General features: G+C 40.1%; 1 protein-coding gene across 1 annotated transcript in view; it reads left to right on the forward strand.

Annotated features, from left to right (window-relative positions):
• The window catches only part of RNF38 (ring finger protein 38), an 80,746-nt gene that overhangs the window by 40,208 nt on the left and 26,376 nt on the right, over window positions 1-14,162 (forward strand). Inside the window, exon 2 of the mRNA XM_081894185.1 lies at window positions 4,633-4,703. Coding sequence (XP_081750311.1) covers window positions 4,633-4,703 — 71 coding nt within the window. The remainder of the gene's footprint in view (window positions 1-4,632; window positions 4,704-14,162) is intronic.

The raw sequence follows: 14,162 nt of genomic DNA on the forward strand, positions 1-14,162 counted from the left end.
TGATGTAATTTGTCAACACGAGACAACTCTCTTCCTCTTTTCACCTGACTTGTTCGTAAATATTTGTCCTGTCTGGCTTTGTTTCATGAACCAAATTCAAAGGAGGAGGAGCGATCGGACAAATCAGAGCATTTTTTTAAGTTTTCCCATTTGTTTTTTTGCTTTGGGGGGGGGGGAATTCCATGGTTGGGAATTAGAAATAGGAAATTGTCGACTTGTTATGTGAACGCTTGCCTAACAGATTATTTCCAGGGAAAGCATTGTTTTGGTAAGCCAGACCTGCATGTACTGACCTAGATGGTCCATTGCTCAGACTTACTATAAAACAGCTTTCTATGTAAGTCTTCAGAGCAGAGCTAACAAAGAGAATCTGCCTACAAAATAAGTATCAAATGTGACAAGGAACTTGCTTAATCATAAGGGGAAAGTGGAAGGCACCACCCCAAACTGTGGAATGCCCTCCAGGAACCACTGGGGAACTAGTTTCCTGTAGCCTGAATGTGAAAAATGTTAAGTATTCTGAATGGAAAGCTGTAACATTAACTTATAAATAAGGTGGAACCACACTCCTTGAAAGACAGCAGTCAGGATCTAGAGAACATTGAAAGTGGCTTTCTGCATTCAAGGGGGCTTTGGACATTTGTTTCTCAAACTGCAGCCCTCCTTGTTGGACATCAAGCTTTGTTCCTAATATTGAGGGGACTTGCAAAAGCAGCTTGTGATACGGCATGATGGGAATAAGCTGTTTGAAGAAAAACAAGGCCAAAATCCCACTGGGTATGTGCAAGCTCTTGGGCTTGCCAGAAGCAGCTTGTTGTGTCCCGATTTATTTTGTGCAGCCATGACGAGAACTGTGCTCCAGTAGCTGTGGTAAAGCCAGCTAGTTTGCTAGCGAGGTGGCTCAGGCTTCAAATGATGTGAACTGGCTGTTGTCCATGAACAAACAACATCCAGAGGCCAAGTACTGGGTAGGGCTGGACATGTTTTTACTGAATGCAGAATAGTGGCTTCATAACAGAACACTGTTTTTCCATACTTCGTGCTGATCAGGGAGGAAAAGGGGAGGGGGGACAGCAGTGATGTGGGGAAGGGAACTCCAAACCAAAAGAATTTCTGTGGCATAATGCGACTAGTAGCAATTGCTGCTGGACGTTCTGCAAGCTATTTTTTCAGCTTCCTGGGCTAGCAGTGGCATTTCAAGTGTATGGGTGGAGGAAAGCATGAAGGGCTCTTTTAAAGCATCACGTTTCTTTTCCTCTTCAACAGTTAGGTTGAAATAGTTTTTTAAAAAATACTTGAAATTAAATGAAGTTGAAGAAAACAAAAATGCACACCAAGTGAAAGCCATGCTTTGAGAGAGAGACTGCTCAGCTGGAAAACTCATGGCAGTGTACATAATAAAATGATTAATACAGTGGTACCTCAGGTTACATACGCTTCAGGTTACACACTCCACTATCCCAGAAATAGTGCTTCAGGTTAAGAACTTTGCTTCAGGATAAGAACAGAAATCAGGCTCTGGTGGTGCGGTGGCAGCAGGAGGCCCCATTAGCTAAAGTGGTGCTTCAGGTTAAGAACAGTTTCAGGTTAAGAACAGACCTCCGGAACGAATTAAGTACTTAACCCGAGGTACCACTGTACATAAAATCATCAAAGCTGTTCACAAGTATACATAAATTATCAACAAAATATGGATAAAATCAGAAAATATTTTAAAAACAAATATGGATAACTAATCATATGTCTGGGGAGGTTTCTGAAATACATGAGGAGGTTTTCAGCAGGGATCTAAAACAATATAGTGAAGGTGCCAATATAGGAAGTGTCTGTAAAACAGACATTATTTTAGGTTTTGGGAGGAAGGATACTGTACTTACTTGGAAGAATGTTCTGGTAAAATCTGTTTAGCAGTCGGTATAATTTTCAGTGTGCTGGGAGTGTAAGCTTTCATGTTACAGGGAAATTCTTGTTAGGCATAAGTATTCAAAGCAAGAAGAGTGGCTTATAACATCTAGATTTAAACATTTTGATACAATTTGAAAGCTTAGGTGGTCCAGGAAAAGACCACGTCATTTACACTATGGTTTTGGGGAAACCAGCATGGACACAAAACTTTGGCCTCTAAGAAGTAGATTGTTACAAATCTAATGTTAAGGATATGACAATCTAAATACTTTGTTTTAAATAATACCTTGGCAACAGATTCATTTCAAAGAAGCCATATCAATGACCGACTGGCTATGTTATGCCCACACCTCTTAATATTTATGCAGTTGTCCTCATGTTGATGGTTTTGGGGTTTGCTGTTCTGTAGTTGAGTGTGTGTGTGTGTGTGTGTGTGTGTGTGTGTGTGTCTGTTTCTTCAAGGGATGAACATACACATGCAGTTCAGAACTGGTCTAACTTCTCCAATAGGTTTTTATATGTACAGATTGCCACAGAGAAGAAAGTGTGCTTCAGTATTAAAGTTCTATGTTTAGTATTATAATAAAATTGCCTATCCTTCTAGTTACTATTCTCCCACACATATGTAATCTCTGTTAAGAGCTGGAAGGGATAATCTGTGAAAGGCCCCTTGCCCTCTTCTTCTTTCTGCACCACCCCTTCTATCTTCCTTAGAGGAGGAACAGAGATCTTAATTTATAAGGTAGCATAGGGCCTCTGAAATTAGGCCAAGGACTGCACGAAATCATATTTAGGGTCACATGCCCACCCCCATCTATAGGACTCCTCTAAAAGTTGGCAATATGCTTCTTCCTTTTTGCATAGGATCAGCCCAAGGCAAGTGGCAATAAGATCTAATGAAAACACATCGTATGCTGGAAGGCTATAATAGACAGTTATGTACATCTTGTGTGTTACACAGGTCAGGTTAGATATTTAACTGAAAAAAGGTTGCTCACCTTTGCTGTTGATGTCTACTCAGATGTAAGCCCCACTGAGATCTATAGTACTTACTATCGGGGGTGGGGGTGGTGATTTTATCCTGTAGTAGGAGTTGTGTAAATTGTGTAAATAACTTTAATTTTAAAGAGAAAATACAGTATCAAAACACCATGCTTTTTACATGCACAAAATATTGTTTTGAAAAGAGTACAGAATAAGAAAGAAAATAAAAGAAAGAATTGTTAAAACAGAAAAACCAAAGGGTACTGATAAAAGGCATATTATGCAATTATTGAAGAGTAAAGCATTCTACATTACCTTTATGTATTGCTTGCTATAAGGAGAGAGGAAAGTGGAGACAGTATCCTGTAGGATTTTATATTTAGTCATTTCAGAAAGTATACATTGTATTTTTAAGCAGCACAAGTTTACCAATACTGTTAAGTGCATATATACACATAGAATAGGGACGCGGGTGGCGCTGTGGGTTAAACCACAGAGCCTAGGGCTTGCCGATCAGAAGGTCGGCGGTTCGAATCCCTGCGATGGGGTGAGCTCCCGTTGCTCGGTCCCTGCTCCTGCCAACCTAGCAGTTCGAAAGGACGTCATGGTGCAAGTAGATAAATAGGTATCACTCCAGCGGGAAGGTAAATGGCATTTCCGTGCGCTGCTCTGGTTCACCAGAAGCGGCTTAGTCATGCTGGCCACATGACCTGGAAGCTGTACGCCGGCTCCCTCGGCCAATAAAGCGAGATGAGCGCTGCAACCCCAGAGTCGGTCACGACTGGACCTAATGGTCAGGGGTCCCTTTACCTTTACCTTACACATAGAATAAAAGCATACATTAAAATCAATGAAGGTATTTTGTTTTGCCTTGCCATCCAAGCTGCTTTAGGGTCTGTTTAAAAAGTAAATGAGCCTTTTCCCACCACTGCATATATACGTGTATCTTAATGCAGTGTTTCCCAACCTTGTGCCTCCAGATGTTTTTGGACTACAATTCCCATCATCCCTTGCCACTGGTCTTGCTAGTCAGGGATGATGGGTGTTCAAAAACAGCTGGAGGCACAAGGTTGGGAAACACTGTCTTAATGTATTGGCACCCCCCCCCCCCCGTTTTATTACACAAACACCTTAGAAAGTGACAAAGGAAACAGGAGAATAGACTTTTATCAAAAAGCTGAGGGAGAATAAATGGCAGAGGTTCTGTGCTCTTTGGCTCAGTCTGGCTTAAGTAGTTACATTGAAATTGTCAATTGGAAATGAAATTGGCCACTGTTAAATTTATAGCAGTTTGAGAAACTCACAAGAGGCATGACACTTGGTTATTTATCTTCTAACATTTGTACTATATCTTCTAAGAAGCCCATATTTGATGCTTTAGTCTGGCAACAACTCTGTGAAGGTAGACTGATACAAGGAGGCAGTGGTAACTTTCCCTTAAGTCCTCTCCATTGAGCCGTAACAGCTGAGCAGATTCTCTGAACTAGGTTACCCCGCATCTCAGAACTTAGTTCTGTAATCATTGCACAAATGTCTCCCTTAACTTGTGCTTGTGTATTCTTGGAATACAAATATTAAGTCAATGAACAAGTGCACATTGTTAATCTGGAGAAAATGTTTTGGCAGTTCATGAAGAAATGTCTTCCTCCTGTCCTAGAATCACAAAGACAGAAGCCATGATAGCTAGATTTGAGTATACGGTCTGTGTTTTTAAATGCATTTTTTCCCTTTCTTTACTTGCAGGTGGTGTTGGTGCTTCCTTCCAGTGCCAGTTAATCCATCAAGACCACATCTGTACTGATGACAGTGACAAGGTAACTGAATTAAATGAGTTTCCTTCAGGTATTAAAAGTGTCAATTTTATGCAATTGAAAGTCTTGTTTAGCTGAAGTTTTATAGCAAAACTGCTTATTTGTCTCAAGAGGATGTTGCTCTTTATTAAAAAGGTGTACTTTTATGTCAGTTGTTTTGATTTTTCTATTGACACCACCCCCATGCGACGATGGGTGATAACTTGTACACAGAGAATTTCTTGTCTTCCTCTCGCAAAGTACAGCTTCTCTCATTTGGTTACTTTTGCCTTGCAAAGTATGAAGGAGTGTTGTGTGTGGGAATTTTCGGTTTCTGTTATAAATATCCCTTTGATTCAGAAAAGGTTTGGGTCTCCTTTCCTTCACTCCCAAAACTCACTTTGGGCCCACCTCAAACACTGAGATCACATTTTTATGTGGTTGCAATGCAGCGTCGTGGGTAAAATGTGATAAGTTGTTTGTGTAAGCTGCTTCCTATTATCTAGATTTTAACTATACTGATGCTACTCTTCAAATATGGCAAATGTGTGGTTAGCATAAACTGTTGATGCGGAGCTCTTTTCAGATTATAAATTAATGCACACTTCTCAGATTATAGGACTAATTTCCTTGGCTTCCTGAGCTTCACAGGAAGGAGAAAACAACTACAAACTATTGAATAAGTCAGTTACAGGAGAAAATTGTATGCCTCTATAAGCTCATTGCAACTTGGAAGCAGTAGAGAGGATAAACTGCATAGGTGTCTCCCTTTCCACACCCCATGCCCTGGACCTAGAATGAGAAGGTTCTCTCACCAGCTCTTCTGGCTACTTCAGGCTATGACAGATGAAATGGTCTTGTTTTTAGTCACCTTGGATTATATGTACAGCAAATTCTGAAGTTGAGAAGCTTCTCACTTAGAGCTGTAAATATTATTCTGTGCGTCTCTTCCACTCAACCTTTCAAGGGTGAGGGGAAATGTACTTGCTTCTGAGCTAAGGACTTTAAGAGGATGTGGTAGCTACCTTCCCCCATTGCTTGCTATTCAAGTTCTTCTGATGGATAGGGAAGGTGACAGTTCTCTCAGGTTGGAGCAGGGGTAGAGGTTCCAGAAGCTATGAAATCACTTTGGGGGGAAATTGAGTACTGTGGGTTCAAGGAATCTCATGACAGAACTGAAAGAGGGTTCAGATCTTAGCTTAGTGAGGAATAGGGTGACTTTGCAGGGAGGGATTGCTTTCTCTGCTTTAGCTGCCCAGTTGTAAAATGAGGAAAATAGTGCATAAAGCTGGCTGTGGGGAGAGAGAGAGATGCATGGAAAGCACACCTGAATAATCACATGCAATATAAGTACTTAAAAGAAATTACCATTTGAGAAGTGATGCTTTTGAGTTTGCACTTTTTGTGCCTTGTTTTTAAATATGCTAATATGCATTATTTCACCTTTTCCTTTTTTAAATTTCATGTTTGGTTTTAAGAGCAGTTGAAGTAGTATTTGTCCTCCATTAGCGATGGTGGCATTTTGTTTTCTTTAGGGAGGGTGTTCTCACATCACATTTTGTGTGGAAACTGGCCACAGTTAGACTAGGTTTTAGAAAGAAAAATGAATAGGAGGTACAAGTCCTGGTCATCTATTTATAAATGCTTTTTCATATCGGTATGGAATTCATTTGTTGTAAACCAGGGTCTAGAATGTAAAACACATGGCAAAAGAGTTTTGAATAACATCAGTCCTCATATTTCCACTTAAATTTATTGATTTTTCTTTCACTTGTACACTGGTGTTGGTGGTAGGTGTGTGCATAGACATTCACTGCTGATTCCATTGGAAAGATATGTGATTGCACCCACCCATGTGGTTTGGTCATGAGATAGTCACCCAGCTGCTAATGGATAAATAGATCTCTTATTGTAAGGAAGACATATAGATATGATCTGAGATCAGCAGAAAGCGAGAGTTAGGCTTTTAATGTGTGGCCTTAGGAGAATATATGTCTGAAGCATCACTGATACTCATCAGAATCTTTTAAGAGTACCACTGATTCTTCAAGACTTTGTGCATGTTTTCTAGCCTGAAATCTGCTTGGGCTTTAGGAGCCAGTATATCTGAACTTATCTGCTGTAATAAAAAAAGAGGTTTGAAAAACTGCTGCTTTAAGTGCATCAAGCAAAACAGGTGACAGAAAAACTTCACTTCTGAGTATTGCCTTCAGTTTCTTAGTGTGATCGTGACTTCACATGTAACATTTTTAATGTGCTATTTTAAGCGTTTGCAGCTCCCTTCTCACTTATTTTGACTAACCTTTATTTTAAATCCAGTCATTAGTTATTTTCTATTTGTGGCATCAACAACACAAACTTTCCTGCAGAGTGTTTTCACTGAAAATAGTGTCTAAAGCTGAAGTGTGCCTACCCCCATCCCGCATCTTATCACTCATTCTCTTTGATTTGTGCTTCACTTCCTGGATTCTCCACAGGAAAGTGTGTTTCCTGTGAAAGAGCCGCTTACCTATCAGTTTATTTAATTAGAATTTACCATATTTCAACATCTTGCAGCTCACTAGCAACATCCCTTCAGTCGCCTTACCCATGTGAATTGTTATGTACTGACAGGTATTATGCTAGATAAACTAGGGTTGATTAAAGACAATGGGTTTAGGGCTGCTCTGGAACACAGGGGGGAAAGATGGTGATGATGATTTTAGACTAGTGGATTTATAAAGTTAGGTGAATTTATTTGAATATATTTCTAGATTTGGAAAGCTCTGCAACATATTCTACAGATCATACAGAGGCAGAGCCTAGAAAGGCACAAATATAACTGCATTTTAAAGGCAATTCAATACATTAGAATCTGATTTATGCTGCTTTCTTCCTTCCATTACTGTGCTAGATAACTGCTCTGCAGAATGTTCTTATTCCTGTGAAGTAAAACAACAACAACATACAAATATTCTTTCTTTTTAGTTTTCTTCATTTTTTCCTTATTTTGTGGTGTTTACCAACTTTGCCCTTTAATATTTTAAGTTCTGGTTTTTATAGCCACCTCTTCATCCCTATCCTTTCTATTTCCATGACAACTCTGAAGACCTTCTATTGTGGCACCTTGATTTGAGCGTGCTCCAGTGAGTTTCATTGTTGTACCTTACTCTAATTCTGTGCTTTCCCAAAAAAGATTTTATTTTTTAGTTGATATTTTAGAGCCTCTTATTAGCATGGAACTGATTGAAGGATTATTAATATTGATTTCTTGGTAAAAGGTGCCTAGTTTTAATTATGATATTACTTGGGAACTATTTCTCTCAAGGATAGTTTTGTGGCTCTGTTGTTACTTTATCAAAGTCAACCAAACTGCCCATTTTAATTTGGATTAGTGAGGCCCAGTGCTTCAAGCAAGCTCTTGGAAGATTTATTGAACAATAAGTTAATATAAGTATTGTTTGGAACTTTTCCCTGATATTTAGGAGGAAAACAGCACTATCTGGAAATTGAAATGTGTCACTGCCTAAATATTTTCCACACTTAAAATACTTTACTTTGATTCAGGAAGGAGCACAGTCAGTATGATTTAAGAAATCCTATAATCTAGCTTCCAGTAGTGATAGTTTTTTCTTTTCTTGCATTCTTCTGATGTATGATTCCTAAAACTACAGGATAGGTTGAAGAAGAACTTTTCTAAAACGGATTTTGTGTTTTTGTTAATGTACCCCTTCAAAGCTTGCAAAGGGAGGGGAGACTGCTTGGGGGTCTGTGACAAAAGGCTTGGGAAATGAGCATCTCTCCTAACAGCTGTAGTTTCCAGCACTGTGTATATTCACTTGACTTAAGAGTTCTGACATTTCAGCACAGTACAGAACTGAACTATTATTGCTCCATAAAATAACTTGGAACCTGTAAATGAAAATACTGGTGTGCGTATCTTTTTAAAATTAAATGACATTTCTGTGCCAGAGAGGCAGGTTTCATTGCTTTCTAAAAGGCAAGGAAGTTGCAAAAATGCTGTTTAGTAATGTTCCCCGGAGGTAAGACCAGATAGGAAATAATTTTATAGGGCTAGTGAAACTGCATTTTGTGTGTATTTTTTTTACATCAGGCAGAAGTAAGTGTATATCGCATATAAAAAAGAAATGTTGTCAGTGGTTGCATTATTCTGCTGTAACACACATACACTATATTTTATTTTAAAACATTTCTCAGCTGCTGCTTTGAAGCTTAAGGTGGTTTACACAATTAAAACAAAAATGAAAATACAGAATAGACAGCAACTGGGGTGGGCAGGGGGGAGAGCAAGCCAAAAGCCAAACAGAATAGATGTGCTTTACAACCCTTCCTAAAGGCTAATTTGGAGTGGGAGCTACACCTCTTTGGGAGAGATCATGCCCATAGCATTGGGGAAAATGTATATTGATTGCTTCTAGCTGCAACAGTTTGCACTTCATGTGCAGAAGGAAGACAAAGCAGGGACTGATTAAATGACTGAAGATGGCATGGAGAGCTATCTAAACACAGAATCCAGATCAGGAAAAAATCAGTGTGAACTAATCATTTAGTTCACAAAATGTTTTCCAGGAAACCCTGTGATTCTTTAGAAGCTCCTAAATGAGATCAGAAATGATGAGGTGACTTAGGAGATCATTTTCCTGCCCACCATCAGTCGTGTGTGTGTGTGTGTGTGTGTGTGTGTGTGTGTGTGTGTGTGTTATGCCATGCACTCAGTTGATCTTTGGTGATGCTGAGGCCTGAAAGATATGTCCGCTGAGCATGCAACCTAGAACATGACTTAGCGGGAAACCCATTGTGTAGAGTGGACTCTGAAAGTAAAGCGTTCGAAAGTAAAGCGTTGAAAAACCACAGGCACAACTTTACAGCTGAAAAATTATACAAAAAACTCCTCCTAGACGTTCTTTGCTGTTCCCCGACCCCAATGTATATTATCATCTTTTTATGTTTTTCCTTTTCTCTCAAACTGCTTCTTGCTACATTCCTTTTAGAGCTAGTTATTATTTTGGTCCTGTTAGACTGAAGCAGAAAGCGTGCTTTTAAAAAAGAAAGGCGTTCCTTTCTTTAGGCAGTGTTTTGTGACTGGCTACATAAGTTGTTTGGGGCTGTTCTCTTGGAAGAAGGTATTGCTTCGCTTTACCTCAGGATATGTACTCAGCAGATGCAGAGAAGAGGAAATGACGACAATATTTATTATTGGCATCTCTTATTTGCTTGCTGTCTATGAAATGTGAGAGAGACTTTTAAAAAAAGGTTCAGGAGAAAAATAATGTTTTCAAATTGTTTATGATTATATAGAGCATTTCCTAATTAAGTCTTTTTTTCTGTCTGCTGCATTTTCATTACTGAAGTTAGCCAAATTCAGCAACACCCCAGCAAGAAATACCTTAAGGTGTACATATGTGGAAGAGTGATAAGGTTTTTTATTTCTTTATAATGGTGTAGCATCAGAAACAGGGCAAATGTGAGTGTTTGATGCTCCTCATGTGAATGTCATAGGCACTGATCAATAGGTGCCTGTAATACTAGTGCAATAGTAGTAAAATACCTTTGTCACAGATTTGCACTTGATAAGGCAAGTACAGTACAAATTTACCAATGAAACTGCTTTCTGAGATGGCGTAATGTGTGCATGCACATATGTGCCTGCTTATCTGGTAATCATCCACATCTGGAATAATCCTAATCTTTCTGAATGAATTATGAAAAACTACCAGTGGAACCCACACCCCATGCACTAGGTTGGTGTTTAATCAAAGGGAGAACTTCCCTGGCTTTTTCACACCACTGCCACAGTGCAGCAATGTCTGATCTTCTTGACTTCTGGTCTTTCCCAGTCTATGCTATCCACTACAACTTATTTCCACCTGAACTAATATAGCTGCTTGTGGTTCCCATGGTGACTGGCAGTAGCATTAGATAATGCCATGTTCTGTTGCAGCTGCCAACAAAAGCCAGGCTCCTATCCTGGTATTTTTGGCTTGCTCTCTGCTCTAGTGCTGGCTGCTATTATGAGGTATGCTTTGTGCCACATGTTTCAGCAGTTACATAAAACTTTTTTTAGGCGTATTAAAATTGCTACTGTAATTTTTGACTACTTGTGTACCAGGTTTTCTCTTGTGGAATTACGGCAACAATTTTGATGTCCCTTTGACTTGAGTGAGTTGGTGGGGCAAAGAAGTATTTGTGTGTTTGTACATTTTCAATGCACAATCTTCTGTGGTTCATGGCTGGTAGAAGAGGTGGCCTCTCTTTTGGCAGGGAGGTGTTTCTGACAACTGCAAGGGCTCCACTGCCATGGAGGCTTCGGCTTTGCCCAGGCAGGTGGAAGCCTACTGATGGCAATAGGAAGTGTGGGCAGGCAACCAAAAGCGTACCTAGACTCCTTTGCATCCTTGGCACGGAGCTGTATTGGCACCTCTGAAGCCAGGAGAGACTATGGACAAGAAACTAAAAAAAAAAGGTTGTTTTTTGTCTATTGCACTCCACCAGTGACTTCCTCTGTGGGCACTGGGGTTGGCTCCACTCTACTCCGCCTCCCTCTCCTCCTCCATTGGTCTGTCTGCCTTCCTTTGGCAGCCTATGCTGAGGTGCCTGGAGGAGCCTGTGTTCCTTGCTTGGCCACTCAGGGAAGCAGAGGAGTGGCCCCAGAACACATGGATGGGTGGAGTCCTAGCCACTCCGAGCCAGAGTAGAAAGGCACAATTTATGTGCCTGCCTGGGCCCTTAGTGGGGGCCAACCTAACCAACCACTACGTATGCTCCTGCCAAAGCCCCATGGATCCATGAAGATGGAAAAGAAAGAAAGAAAGAAAGAAAGAAAGAAAGAAAGAAAGAAAGAAAGAAAGAAAGAAAGGAAGGAAAGAAAGAAAGAAAGAAAGAAAGAAAGAAAGAGAGAGAGAGAGAGAGAGAGAGAGAGAGAGAGAGAGAGAGAGAGAAAGAGAGAAAGAGAGAAAGAAAGAAAGAAAGAAAGAAAGAAAGAAAGAAAGAAAGAAAGAAAGAAAGATCAGAGCAACCACCACCCACCATTTTTTGCCCTCACTGGTGTGAGCCAGAAGGGCTTGGGATGTTGTGGTGGATCTGCTACTCTGCCTCTCCCCAGTCCCAATTACGGTTGTTATCAAAACATATAATTTCAAAACTCTGTGGTCTTAGTTAAAGATACAATATATATGATTCTTGGTTTGTTTTTTGGAGCAATGTTGAACAAATCTGTTATTTTGTAATGTTTGAGTGTTCAGTCGTTTGACCTATGCTATATCTATATACATTTTCATTCTGTTAAAATCAAGTGAAACATCCAAGTCAAATTGGGCAACTTGCTTTAAAAAAATCTATCCCCTTTCAAGTCCCCCATTGTGTGGTGGTGGTGGTGTTTGCACTTCACTGCTTTCAATCTGTCATCAGCCTTGTATCCTCATGAGTTTTGTATTGGTGTCTCTCTTGGAGGGGGCAGCCACAGCCACCACTACTTATTTGCATAAAATAATGTCACTGTGAAAATTGCTGATTAAAAATTGCTGATTAATTAGCCTTGAGGTTGAGCTTTAAAAATGCAGCTGGGAAGCAAATACAGCAGCCGAAAAATAGACAGGCATACTATTGTCAGCCAAAGTGATTGGTTGATCCTAGCTCAGTGGAAGAAAGTATTGCAGGAAGGGAAATGGAAAAGTATATTTCTCTTCTCTTCAGTCTGACTCCTTTCTTTTTATAAGATCCTGCATGAAAGTGGTCTCCCTAACTCTCCCCCCCCCCCGGCTCACATGGGACCAGTGCAGATAGTTGGGCCTGGTGTATTGTATATTTTGATTTTAGCCGTCCTAATCGGGGAGGGCGGGGTATAAATAATTTTTAAAAAAATTATTCTCCTGTGATTTTGCTAGTACCCTCATTTTTTGAGTCAAATGTGGCTGTGTTGAATTATTATTTTTTCAACTGGCCATTTATATGTATATTTAATTTAATACCACAATAGTAATGGCTCCCAGTTGGTTTGACAGCACTTATATCTTACACCAGGTCTTGGGCACCACTCAAGCTGAAATCCAAGTTGTCGCCCCTCAGGTCGGTACCAGGACTGCTGTTCTAGGGCATAGTCACTTAAGATATCTAGAAATTTTTATCTCTTAGTGTTGGAACACATATGTTGCCAGTCCATGTGAAGCTAGTTAAAGGCTCCCATTACTACAACATTTCCTCTTTTGGATGCTTCATTGATTTCAACTTTCATCTCAAAATCTCTGAGCATTTTGATCAGGAGGATGATAGCATGTTCACATTAATAATTTTTTGGGACCCGGTATCACTACCCACAATGCCGGCTCCCTCGGCCTATAGAGAAAGATGAGGGCCGCAACCCCAGAGTTGTCCGCAACTGGACCTAACGGTCAGGGGTACCTTTAGCTTTTATCACTACCCACAACAATTTTATGGAGGAATCTTCCCCTTTTAGAATTTCTGGCTTACTAGCCTTAGTGTCCTTTCTGACATACAGAGCAACAGCACCTCCAGTGAGTCCTTTCTGCAGAGTTCTCTCCATTCTACCAGATTTCTGTTATGCCCATTATATTAATGTTGTCCTATAAGACCAGATACTCCCATTTACCTATCATGGCTCTGTTGGTTCTTGGGTTCACAGAAGAAAGCCAGTCTATGATCATGTAACACCACCCCCTTCCCCCCATACCCTATTTATAATACGTTAGAACTCATAAAAGAATCAACAATAGGATCTAATTTTAAAGAGTAAAATACTTTTAAATGTGACTGTTGTTTTTTCTCTCCAATCTATGGTTCTTAGAGTGGTTATTGTTTTGTAGAGTGAACCTTAAAACTTGGTGGAATCGCTATTGGCTGTACAGTATTACCCTAGTGTCTTTCTGATGCACTTACCCAACGAGGGAAAGTGTCTCTTTCAAAATAACTTTTTGAAAGGAAAAAAAAATCGCTTTGAGAATCTTTGCCTCTCAAAATATGGTGCTAGGCTTAGCAACAGTTGCTAATCTAGGTCCACCCAATGAGGAAATAAATTCTGAAATTGGCCTGCCACATCTTGATAGTAATTACTGTACTATAAAAGCAGATGGGGTTTTTTGCCTTCCCATTAAGACAGTTTGCCCTATGTTTATTTAATCGGTTGCCTAATCAGATTGGTGGGATGTTCTGATGTTTTGAAGCGTGAGGCAGGTTTGGGGGGGCTAAACAGAGCTGGGAGTTTGCTCTCTTGAATTCTGAATTTATCACTTTAAGCAGCTCTTATTGTGGCACTGTCAATGTCTCTCTTTCTCTTCCCCCCTCCTTTCATGTTTACTGTAAAGACTGAGAATTACTGTGTACTGCACTATAGCCTTTTTAAAATTCGGTTTTTGAGACTTAAGGCAGAGTTTAGTGCTCCCTCCGCTTAGATTTCAACCCTCGCCTCTTAAGGCAAAAGGTTCATGTTTCCAGTCAGCCGCCTCCTGCCTGCTCAGAAAACAGCCCACG

This window comes from Podarcis melisellensis (genome assembly GCF_964234715.1).
Source record: "Podarcis melisellensis genome assembly, chromosome: 17".
Classification (NCBI taxonomy): domain Eukaryota; kingdom Metazoa; phylum Chordata; class Lepidosauria; order Squamata; family Lacertidae; genus Podarcis; species Podarcis melisellensis.